This window comes from Cynocephalus volans, chromosome 11 (assembly GCF_027409185.1).
Source record: "Cynocephalus volans isolate mCynVol1 chromosome 11, mCynVol1.pri, whole genome shotgun sequence".
Lineage (NCBI taxonomy): Eukaryota > Metazoa > Chordata > Mammalia > Dermoptera > Cynocephalidae > Cynocephalus > Cynocephalus volans.
In genome coordinates this window covers 50,078,716-50,091,100 of record NC_084470.1, presented here as the reverse complement: position 1 = coordinate 50,091,100, position 12,385 = coordinate 50,078,716, and the positions used below count along the sequence as shown (strand labels likewise).

General features: G+C 45.9%; 1 protein-coding gene across 3 annotated transcripts in view; it reads left to right on the top strand.

The window, feature by feature from the left end:
- SCN10A (sodium voltage-gated channel alpha subunit 10) overlaps positions 1–12,167 on the top strand; it is a 95,627-nt gene extending 83,460 nt beyond the window's left edge. For all 3 annotated transcript variants that reach the window (XM_063115266.1, XM_063115265.1, XM_063115264.1), the window contains 3 exons: positions 1,431–1,535; positions 7,114–7,384; positions 10,954–12,167. In XM_063115266.1, the coding sequence (XP_062971336.1) occupies positions 1,431–1,535; positions 7,114–7,384; positions 10,954–12,167 (1,590 nt within the window). The remainder of the gene's footprint in view (positions 1–1,430; positions 1,536–7,113; positions 7,385–10,953) is intronic.
- The last annotated feature ends 218 nt before the right edge of the window (positions 12,168–12,385 follow it).

The window sequence follows — 12,385 nt, the reverse complement described above, 5'->3', positions numbered from 1 at the left end:
ACATGGCACAGCATTGCCTTTGGCATCATACGAGCCTGGGTGTGCATTCCTGACTCAATTACTTGCTGGATAGGTGATGCTACTAATATTTTAAACCTCTCTGAGTCTCCATTTTCTCATCCATTTAGTAGGGTTAATAATACCTACTCTCAGGATTGTGGTGAGAGGTGAATAAAACCCTGTACAAAGAACACCTAGTTTAGGGCTGAGCACACAATGGGCACTAGATGCTAAGTGTAGCTACTATAATTTAGGTTATATATCTAGTGGGCAGGCGTCCCACCTACAGGAAGTCCTCAACCAGGATTCTGAGCATTAGAAGAGGGCCTGAGAAGCCTGTGGGAGCCCCAGAGGGCTCAGCAAAACAGCACTGACCAGTGTTATGAGTATCCTGGGGAACTCTGAGGGCATTCAAGCGTTTCTTTCTCCCATTTACAGGTGAGGAAACTGAGGCCCAGTGATAGAGCTGGCCATATTAGGTGATGGAGTGAGATGAGCTGGTGATCAAGCTTGGGCGAGAAACCATCCCTGACTCCTTGCCCAGAATTCTCAGCATTGTCCCACCCAGGGCTCACCTTCCCACTGCCCCTGCCCCTGCTCCTGCTCCCTCCTCTACCCCTGTCTCCACCAAGATGTCCCTCCCAGCAAGCCCTTTGTGTCCACATATTTTCTGAAATCTCTCCAACCCCACAGATCCCAGCCCATTTCCCCAGATTTGCAGCAACTAATTAACACAAACATGCTATTGAAATGGGTGGGTTTCAAGTTATGTCACTAAGTGAACGGTGAGGGGTTGAATGAAGTAAATCCAAAGGGTCCCTAAAGAAAACTTAACACCCAATCCTAAGGGAGGAAGGCATTTTTAATGGTGCAATTTCCTGCACTGTAACAACAGAGGGCAGTACAACTGGCAGGGCCTCAAGAGAACCAGTCAAAGGTCCCTCTGACACGAAGGACCCAAAAATAAGGCCATAATTCCTCTCCAGAAAGGGCTCAAGGGCCTGCATCCCAGAGTCTTTGCCCCAGAGGCCCTGAAGAAAGTTCTTGCCCCCTGGCAGGATTCTAGAAGCCCAGCGAACTTGACTGGAATGAGCAGGCTGCATCCAAGGCTCAGATTTGAGCCAAAATATACCTTCTCCTTGAGTCCTATTCCCAAACCCTCTCCACCCTCTGTCTGGCAGCATCTCTGGGTTCCTAGAGAAAGAAACCAGCTTTGCTTCAGAGACCCAGGCAGGGAGTCCAAGATGGGCTCAATCCCACCGCTCTGTCATTGGTTGTGGCACCTGGACAAGACACTCCTTGATTCTAGGCTTGACATGTCTCTCTGCAGAGGAGGGAGAAAGGTGGTCCTTCCCATCCAGCATGCTCTGATTTTGGTATCCCTGGGTTTCCTGTTGCTTTAATAACAGCAGTATGGTTCTCTCCTGCACTTAGGGGGCCAAGACATCTTCATGACAGAGGAGCAGAAGAAGTACTACAATGCCATGAAGAAGCTGGGTTCCAAGAAGCCTCAGAAGCCCATCCCACGGCCCCTGGTGAGCCAAGAGCTTCCCTCTAGCAGAACATGTCTGTGAATCCAGCCTTAGAGCCGGTACCTGTGCTGGCCAGGGGCCTGGCCAGTGCTGTCTGTAGAGGAACAGATCTGGGTTGAGTTTGGAGATTAGGTTAATGAGGGTTCCATGCCCAAGGAATGAAAAGTTTAAAAGAAGCAACTCTGGTATTCTGGAGTGAATATAACTCCTACAGTCATTCCAGATAATCCTGTTCAGGGAAGTACTGAGTTCCCAGCAATTTTAGGGTTCAAGACTAGAAACAGATTAGGCCAAATGATAGAAAGGGTGGTAGAGCCCAGAGATGAAACATTTGTGTGGTTATGCGTCATGACCTAGTTGCAATGGATCTCCAGACTAATCCTACATTCCACCTCATGCCCACAGGTAGACTAGAGAGGATATGGCCAAAACTCAACCCCTTTGTGTCCAAGATGCAGTCACGGTCATGGTCAAGTGCCCAATAGGAACCAAAAACTACCCCACTCTGGAGTTTAAAGATTGGCCAAAAATTAGGGCCAGACTCCACTTTGACTCCTTTTTTCTCAAGACATGCTGTTTTATTTCTCCATTAAATGCAGTGCCCAAACCACACACCTAAGTTCTTCTCATCTCTCTGCCTGAAGATGAAAAACATCAAACTTCTGGGTAGCCTCAAGATAGCACCCCTGTAGGGAGCAAATGAACAGGGTTGGGAGTAAAGATGTTGATATGCTTAAAATTATAGCAGAACAAAGAATTTCTGAGCCATCCAATCCAGTGAATGCAATTGGCCTCTTGTCCCTTACGTGACCTTTCTGTGGCTAAGATGTAGCATATATGAAGAAAACTATAGGTACTGCCCACAGCATAATCATCAGCCCTTACCCACACAAGGGAAGCCTAAGGACCTTCAACTAAAGAACAGGCCTCTCCCTAAATGATTAGGGAGACATACTTTCTGTTGCCAAAGCATTAGGATTTCTAAATCAAGGCATAGTATTTGCATGTTAGTCCAAACTTTGTGAGAACAGAGTCTCAAAAACATTTACAGGAGAAACTTTTTTTTTTTAATTGGAAAAATGTTATGACCTTTGACAAACTTTATTTGGAAACAGTGGTCATGAATTTATTACTATTCTAGATTTTTAGAAGTGTTACAATTGGGAGTGATAGGAGGTCTAGACATTTGTGGGGGCAGAGGTTTCCACCCACATCCCCCATAAGATCAAGGTAACTGGGCCTGAGTGAGCCTGAGTGAAAGTCCTTAAGGCTCACTGAGCATCCATCTGTCAACAAGTTCAATGGGTAGGAGCGGGCTCAATAATATTAAAGATGTAGGTGAACGGCTGAGCCCCTCTAACCAGATCCAAGTCAGAGGCTATGGGAAGAGGATCCTGAGACTTACTGAGAAGCAAGCAGCTAAGTCTGTGCTGGTCTTTACTGGTGGCTGGACTAATATTGAATCCACGTTTGAACCAGACACCAAGGAGTGCTATGCTAGGGACATCCTTGGCAAAATCATGAAGGTTTTTGGCACCTTTCTCCACACGCTACACAATCTCTCTATGACATCCAGCCTCTTCCCTCTCATCAACCAATCCCACAGACCTCCAGAGCTTCCTCCTCTCAAGGAGGACATTGTCCCTGGGACAGGATGAGCTACATTTCAAAAAGGGACCCTGGAGAGGCCATCTAAATACAAAGATATGAGCCCAATGTTGGAATTCCAGGCACTGTGATAGGAGTAGGAGCTGATGGTTGGGCAGGAAGACCTACAACAAAAACACCATTTCTCCTAATTAAGCCACAGCAAAGATCATCCAAGGATGACACTGGGGGAGGTCCTCCACCTGAAGAGGGGACGTGAAGCCACATAGCCCAACTCTGCTCATGAGACTCTCCCTCCCTTTGGATGGGAGGGGCATGTATTACTGATTAACTGTCAGCACTATGCTAACCTTAGTGGAAAAACTGTTACCCCCATATTAGTCTATTTCTGTTGCTTATAACAAAATACCTGGAACTGGTAATACTGGTAATTTAGAAAGAAAACTAAATTTATTCCTTACAGTTTCAGAGACTAGGAGGTCCAAAGTCCAGGGAACACATCTGAAGAAGACCTTCTTTGGTGGTTACTTCAGCGATGGCAGGGTATCGCGTGGTGAAATGGCAGAGCAGAGAGAGATTAACCTCTCATGTGCTCTTCTTTTAAAAGCCTCAAAACCATGCCCCTGACCACCATTATCAATCCATTCACTACGGCATGGTCCTACAATCCAATCACCTCTTCAAGGGCCCACCTTTCAATTACCAAATAAGATTTCCCACCTTCTTTACACTGTCACAGAGGGGGGCTATGTTTTGCAGAGACATCAATCCACAGCACCCTTAATATTCTGGTCCAAGCCTGGCAATCACTCTTTCCTTTGTTCCCTAATGTAGCATAGCTGATACAAGGCTTGAACATTTATACAAAAATCTGTAGTCTTAGGGATGCCAACAGGGAAACCAGCAGAGCGCGGTCCAAGAAGCAACTGCAGATGGCTGCTCCCCAGGGCCCAAAGGCGATGGCCCATCCCAGCTCCTGATCAGCATCCATGTGGCCCCACCTACTCAGTGGCACAAGCCTGATCATCTTCCATCCTCAAGTCCAGAACCAAGAAAGAAAACCGAGGGAAAAAAGAGAAATTCCCGCTTCCACCTAAGACTCTCCCTCCCAGGCCCAGCTTTCTTTTCACCAGATTATTGGCCTGGAATGTTCACCTTCTCCCTTAGGAGCCCCAACAGGTCAAGCCAGCCAGATAAGCAGAGCACTGGCACAGGAGTTCTGCCCCACATGTGCATGGGTGCCATGTCACAGCAGAGCTAACCTGGAACCACATAGGGACCTCCAACACATGCACATACACACCACCCCCTGCTTCTGGTGAAGCCCAGGCTCTAAATCTTGTATCATCCACAGTAAAGGCTAAGGTTTCCACAAGACTGTGGAATTTTATTCCATAACATTCCCTGCTATAGAAATCACTAAAAGCAGGTTTCATATTCTCCACTTTATAGGAAAATAACAGGCTCTAGAATATCACATCATCAATCACTACTTCGTTGTCTCTGAGAGCACCAAGGATTGCGAAGGTGTGATCCCTGCCCACGGACGGAGCCAAGAGAAGCCAACAAGCTGCTCCATTCCCTAAAGTCAGAATATCCAGGGCAAGCCCGACACCCAAACATTTACTGATGCCGTTGCCTGCTCTGGTTAATTAGAAGTCATGCAACCATGAATAGGCCTCTATTTTTTCACCATTTTTGGTGATGAAATGAAAGGGATTCGTGGCTCAGCAATCCCCCTCCCATCCCAGGAAAGATGTGAGCCAGCAATTATGCATGGAGCCAGGCCCGCATGAGTCTGATTCTTTGCTCTAACCCGACAAGGTAGCACCCCATCCCTGCCATGAAGCAGAAGCAGGGATCAGTCTCACCACAGCACTTCCCCTTCTGCCTGCTCAGCAGCTCCCAGGAGCTCCCCGGCCAGACTCTAACAGGTTCTTCTCCTGCCTCATCGCCATTCATGCAGAGCCCTGCACACCATGGTGCATTCAGTATATACCCCTTGTATAGAATTAAATTTAAATCAAGCCTAGTAGGGGGGCTTTAAAATTTTACTTAAGGTGTGGTTAATTTACAGCTGTCCATTCTATCTTCCATTTATTCAACAATTTATTGAGCATCTATTGCATGCCAGGCACTATGCAGACACTAGGATTAGAGCAGTGAGCAAGATAGACACAGTTCCTGCCTTCATGATGATTACCATCCAGTGACAGAGGCAAATAATTAGCAAAAATCACACACGTACTAATTCACAGGCTGGAGGGATTGCCAAGGGAGAAAGAATGGAGTGAAGAGCAAAGAGGGCCTAGGATTGAGCCTCAAAGAACTCTAATATCTAAAAATTGGGTGAAGGACTGAAAAAGAGCAACCAAAAGAACCAGGAAAAGAACCAGGAGAGTTAGGCATGATGGAAACTAAGAAAGGAGAATGTCAAGATGGAGGGGTGGTAAGCAATGTCAAACAAGTGTCCTTGTATTTAACACTATGGAGGTCTTGGTGATCCTAGCAAGAACCACTTCAGTGGCAGGGTTGGGGGGAAAGTTCTGTTGGAATGGATTGAGGAGTGAATGGGAGACAGCATTGTATACAACTCTTTCAAGAAATTTAGCTGCAAAAGTGGGGAGAGACCAAGGTTGATATCTGAAAGGAGATGTGAAGCTCAGCAAGATTTTGCTTTAAGAAAAATTAGGTCATTAGAGATTTACTTAAGGAACTGAGAGACTAAGAGCCATTCATGTGGACATTAGAGATACCTAGGATAATAGCCAAGAGTGGGCAAGTGTGGCCAAGAGCCTCACTAATCAGGAATGAAGCAGAGGCATCAGGAGGTTGGTAGTGGTAGTAATGAAGGAGACGAAGGTGGACTAGCTAGATAACACAAGCTACCAAGGAGGAAGGGGTTTACATGGCACAGGAGGCGCAAAGGTCCAGAAGGGACAGTGGGGAATGAGCAGGACCCCAGGCCTGATCCCTAGCCCTGAGGTACATGGAGTTGGCGAGAATGGCAGCCTTTGAGTAAGAGGAGATGTTTGAAGATCAAGGCAGTGAGCTCTATGGAGGTCAGGAGAAGGGTTTCAGAGAAAGTACAGGGTGGAGAATGGTGTCGTGATCAAGACCAGTAAGACTTAACAACTCAAGAATAGAGAGCTACACTAGGAACTTCTTAAAGGCACCATAAAAACAACCAGATATAAATGGTCTCTTGGTTATCCAGGTTACTCTGACTCCCTTCAGGAATACAAACAACCAAGACTTGACCCCATGCCCTACACTTGCATTTGCTTAGGAATCTGCACAGCCCCAGAAATAAAGAGAGAACGTATCCAGGAATAAGTGGCACCATTGCACTTGACTTTACCCTCAGCAAATAGCTCAAATCAGTAATTTTGCAAGCAGTTCATGAACTCTTGCTCTGTGCAGGGCACTACAGGAACATGAAGTTGAGCAAGGCATGGCCCCTGAGTAAGGCATGGCCCCTATCCTCAAAGAGCTCACTGTCTAGTAGAGAAGAAAAGCATATGTGAAATGCTAGAATTCAAGACTAGACTGTGGGAGCCAAAGAAGGGACAGAGTGGGGTGGTGCTACGTGATTAAGGAAAACTCACTGGAGGATGTGAGGCTTAAGAGAGATGGATCGTTCACAACTATTGGAATTTAGACAGCCAACAGAGGGGACTGGAAGGACATTGCAAATGGAGGGAAGAGAATGGTCCATGACAAAGGAAGTGCCTGGTGACTTCAAGGGACCAGGAGAGGTGATGAAGCTTGAAGTGGGACAATGACGTAGAGTCAACTAGAAGTAAGATTTTGGAAGGGGTGAAGACAGGATGTGGTGTCTGTTTGTATGTGGAGTGTAAGGAGGACAAGAAAGACAGACTTTTAAAACTCATGTATGGAGAACCCAGCCCCTCCAGATGCCTGGTTTATGTCGGCCCAAAGGCCCTGATACCACCATCTCTTGTTTTCTCAGAACAAGTACCAGGGCTTCATCTTTGACATTGTGACCAAACAAGCTTTTGACATTGTCATCATGGTCCTCATCTGCCTCAACATGATCACCATGATGGTAGAGACTGATGAGCAGAGTGAGGAAAAGACGAAAATCCTCGGCAAAATCAACCAGTTCTTTGTGGCCGTCTTCACTGGCGAGTGTGTCATGAAGATGTTCGCCTTGAGGCATTATTACTTCACCAATGGCTGGAATGTGTTTGACTTCATCGTCGTGGTCCTCTCCATCTTGAGTAAGTGGGCGGCCACGTGGTGGAGAAGGCTGGCCTATGCTTGGGGTTGTTTTGACTGCTCTTTCAAAACCAAGGGGACAACCAGCAGACTTTAAAAGATATGTGTTGTATAGTAGAAGAGCCTGGTATTTGCAGCCTTCTAAGAGCAGCAGATTTTGAATGTGCCTGGGCTGCTCTCTCAGTGAAATGAAGAAGTTCCATTGGTCTGGTCTTCTTCATGCTGTCATAAAGTGTTTATGGACACATAATGTGTGCACAGCCCATCGCCAAAACCTTGGGGGCTCACAGTGAACAATTATTCCTCCTGAGAACCTATGACTGGAAGATGATGGAGTTTCCAGTGGGCCTTACCTTTACGGTCTTCAAAGCAAGGGGTGGGTGATATGAGGTGTGAGTCACAAAATGCTTTCTGGAGAAGGGGGTGGGTTGCCAGCAGAGTGAGAGAAGACTAGAAGGAGATTGTTCAAAGGAGATTCTTAAGTCAAGGGTCTGTAGTTAAATTTCCATATAACTGTCCAATTAGGAAATGTGAGTGATAGAAAAGTCAAGGCATCAATGACAACAGTTCAATGCTATTGAGACCCAGTCTGAATGTTGTTGAATGACAGGCCCAGTATGTAGAGTCAGAGGTTAACATGGGGAATGGAGCCTTATAACTGAGTCCTCACTGAGTTCTGAGCACTAGGCTGGGTTCCATAAATCCTCACAGCAGCCCTGTTAAAGAGGTATTATTATCCTCATTTTATAATTTAAAATTGAGCCTCAGTGATTAGGAAAGTTATGCAAGGTCACAGAGTTAGTAAGAGGCAGAGCTGAGTTTAGATCAGGCTATGTTTTAATGAACCAGCTACCTCCCACCAACAACCAAGAGATTGTCCTTGGACTTCTTGTGACTTAGCCAAAGTTTGGCCTTATGAAGGCCAAATTCCAACTCACCTTACTTTTCATAGCAGGGCACAGCTGTAGAAATGGAAATTTTCCATTGATTTGCTATCAAGAGACAATAGCATCTAAATACAACTTGGCAGCATGTAAGCGACCTCTCTACCCTGGTGCTGAAACAAAGCTTTGGGTTACATTTATTTGTTTGGGGGGTTTAAATTTGTTTTTGTGTTTCATTTTGTTTGTTTTAATGTTGCTGCTGTGTTTTGTTTTTAAACCACTTTGTTGGGTATAACTGACATGCAAAAAACTACATATTTAATGCATACAACTTGATGGGTTTGGAGATAAGTATACACTAGTGAAACCATCACCACAATCAATGCCGTAAATGTATCCATCACTTCCAAAAGTTTCCTCCCACCTTCTTTATTTATTTATTGGGTGCTAAGAACACATAAAATTAGATCTACCCTCTAGCAAATTTTTAAGTATATATTGTAGTATTGTTAACTATGGGCACTATGCTATACAGTAGATCTCTAGGACTTATTCATCATGCATAAATAAAACTTTGTACCCTTGACAAACACCTCCTCACCTCACCATTCCCCCAGCCCCTGGAAATCACCATTGTGCTCTTTGCTTCTGTGAGTTTGACTATTTTAGATTCTTCATATAAGTGGGATCATTTGTCCTTCTGTGTCTGGCTTATTTCACTGAGCATGACGGGAGTTTTTGCTGGTTGGTTGGTTAGTTGGTTGGTTGTTTTTCCTTTTGTTTTTGTTTTTGTTTTGTTTTTGTTTTGTTTTGTTTTGTTTTGCCTTCCAAAGTATAAGACTCTAAAGGCCATTTTGATTTGATATTAGAGAAGGGAGTTTGCTTATGTAACTTCCCATGTTAGTAATAAAAAAATAAAATACACCCAAAGTACTTAGTTCTATGATGGGGACACTTTATTTTTTTTTTTTTTATTTTTTTTTTTTTTTTTTTGCCGTTTTTTCGTGACCAGCACTCAGCCAGTGAGTGCACTGGTCAGTCCTATATAGGATCCGAACCCGCGGCGGGAGCGTCGCCGCGCTGCCAGCGCAGCACTCTACCGAGTGCGCCACGGGCTCGGCCTGGGGACACTTTAACTACCAGTTCTTGTGACCTACATAGGAGCACCATTCATTGGGCAGGAATCCTTCACAGAGACAACAAGAAAACTAGTGGAGGGCCCCACCTGTCAATCTTCCTGCCCTCTCTTCGCCCCTCCCTCCCTTTCTGCCTTCCCATCAGTAAGACATAAATTGAGTATCTAATTACTACAAGCATGAGGACTCATTCTCCCTTGAAATAGAATCCTGGGCAACTTAAATTAATATGTAGACCAATTGTCTGGCAGAAAATTTTACTAGGTTATACCGACACATAATATACCCCACACTGTGGGAAAATGTCCCAGTTAAACTAAACTTTAAGAGAAAACCTTTCACAAAGATTTTATAATCCAAAATTATAATTATTTCCCAAGTCCCCTCCCACTTCCTCTCTCCTTCCAAACAATATTGTTATCACCCATATGCATACGAGTATAACAAACATGAAGTAGGGCAAGAGGATCAAGGGAACCCTGCAAGGGGTAAGAGCTTGCTACTCCATCCCTCACCATTTGTCCTGAGAAGTTTCTAGTCCCTCTTACCCAAAGGCCTTGCCTCATCTTTTTTTTTTTTTTTTTTTTTTTTTGTGGCAGCTGACTAGAACAGAGATCCGAAGCCTTGACCTTGGTGTTACAGGGCTGTGCTCTAACCAACTGAACCAACTGACCCAACTGACCAGCCCTTGCCTCATCTTTGATGGAGGCTTTTGGTCCCAATAGGCTTCCACAGGTCCCCAAGACCAAGCTTCAAAAATCTTCAAATTAGACATCACGTGGAAAGACATACACATTCTTCATCTTTCCAACCTTGTCCATAGTTGGAGTTGAGGGCAGTAACTGACCCTAAGAAGCCCATCTCCATACCCTAACATAGAGTTCAAACACAGCTGGAAATGAAAGAAACAAATTAAAGCCATTATGCAGACAGCTGGCCATTCAAAGACATTCTGCTTTAGCTGTCAGTAAGTTGCCCAACTCCTCAGACCCCCTTGTAATTAATACCAGGCTCCATACAATTAGCTACAGGACCATGTGCCAGGAACTGAGTCAATCTTCACAGTAGGGTATAGGGAGATGAATCATAGGGGGCCTGGCCTTCACAGAGCACAGAACCAGGGTGGAGAAAAAGTCATGACCCAAAGGCTGCAATCAAGGAAGAGCAGGGTCTGTGTCATAAATGGCAACAAGCACAGGACTGTGGCATGTGGAACATGCTGCAATCACGTCTAACTGAACTAGGCTGCAGAGATAGGGTGTTGACCACAGAGGCTGACTAAGAAGAGGATACTCTGGGTGGAGGGAAAGATAAGAACCTGATAGGAACGGCCATATGTACTTGAGGGAAAGAGGATTTATGCAATGGACATTTACTGAGCCCCTACTTTGTGCCAACCACCATGCCAGGCTCAGGGGACCTAGAGTCCTTGAATACGGATGCTCAAGTGGAGGGCGATATGGAGCAGAGATGAGGGAGTGTGATGACAGCCAACTTTGTCAGGCTCATGGTTGGAGGTACTAATTAGTTCATTTCCCCCCTCTTTTAAAGGCCTGATATTTTCTGCAATTCTTAAGTCACTTGAAAATTACTTCTCCCCGACGCTCTTCCGAGTCATCCGCCTGGCCCGGATAGGCCGCATCCTCAGACTGATCCGAGCAGCCAAGGGGATCCGCACGCTGCTCTTTGCCCTCATGATGTCCCTGCCCGCCCTCTTCAACATCGGGCTGCTGCTCTTCCTCGTCATGTTCATCTACTCCATCTTTGGCATGGCCAGCTTTCCCCATGTGAGGAGGGAGGCTGGCATTGACGACATGTTCAACTTCCAGACCTTCGCCAACAGCATGCTGTGCCTCTTCCAGATCACCACATCGGCTGGCTGGGATGGCCTCCTCAGCCCCATCCTCAACACAGGCCCCCCCTACTGCGACCCCAATCTGCCCAACAGCATTGGCTCCCGAGGGAACTGTGGGAACCCAGCCGTGGGCATCCTCTTCTTCACCACCTACATCATCATCTCCTTCCTCATCGTGGTCAACATGTACATTGCAGTGATTCTGGAGAACTTCAATGTGGCAACAGAAGAGAGCACAGATCCCCTGAACGAGGATGACTTTGACATGTTCTATGAGACCTGGGAGAAGTTTGACCCAGAGGCCACCCAGTTTATTACCTTTTCTGCCCTCTCGGACTTTGCAGACACTCTCTCTGGCCCCCTGCGAATCCCAAAACCCAATTGGAATATATTAATCCAGATGGACCTGCCCTTGGTCCCTGGAGATAAGATCCACTGTTTGGACATCCTTTTTGCCTTCACCAAGAATGTTTTGGGAGAATCTGGAGAATTGGATTCTTTGAAGACAAATATAGAGGAGAAGTTTATGGCAACTAATCTTTCAAAATCATCCTATGAACCAATAGCAACCACCCTCCGGTGGAAGCAAGAAGATGTTTCAGCCACTGTCATTCAAAAGGCCTATCGGAGCTATGTGCTGCACCGCTCCTTGACACTCTCCAATCACCCAGGTGTGCCCAGGGCTGAGGAGGAGGCTATGTCACTCCAAGATGAAGGTTTTGCTACATTCATGGGAAATGAAAATTGTATACTCCCGGACAAATCTGAAACTGCATCTGCCACATCTTTCCCACCATCCTATGACAGTGTCACTAGAGGCCTTAGTGATAGAGTCAACGTGAGCACATCTAGCTCAATACAAAATGAAGATGAGGCCACCAATAAGGAGGTGACTTCCCCTGGGCCCTAGTGAGGACACACCAGCGTGGACATATCCACTTCTGATGTGTCCTTCTGCTCTGTGATAACTCGTTCCCAGTACAGATGGCACCCAGCTACAATCTCACCAATGCATGCCACTGGTCACAATATCAGAACTGGGCAGGTAGTACAGATAGTACCCACCTTTGAAAAAGCCCCCACACACTGATAGGAGTCAGAAGCCAAGAGCATCTCCATTGTGACTTC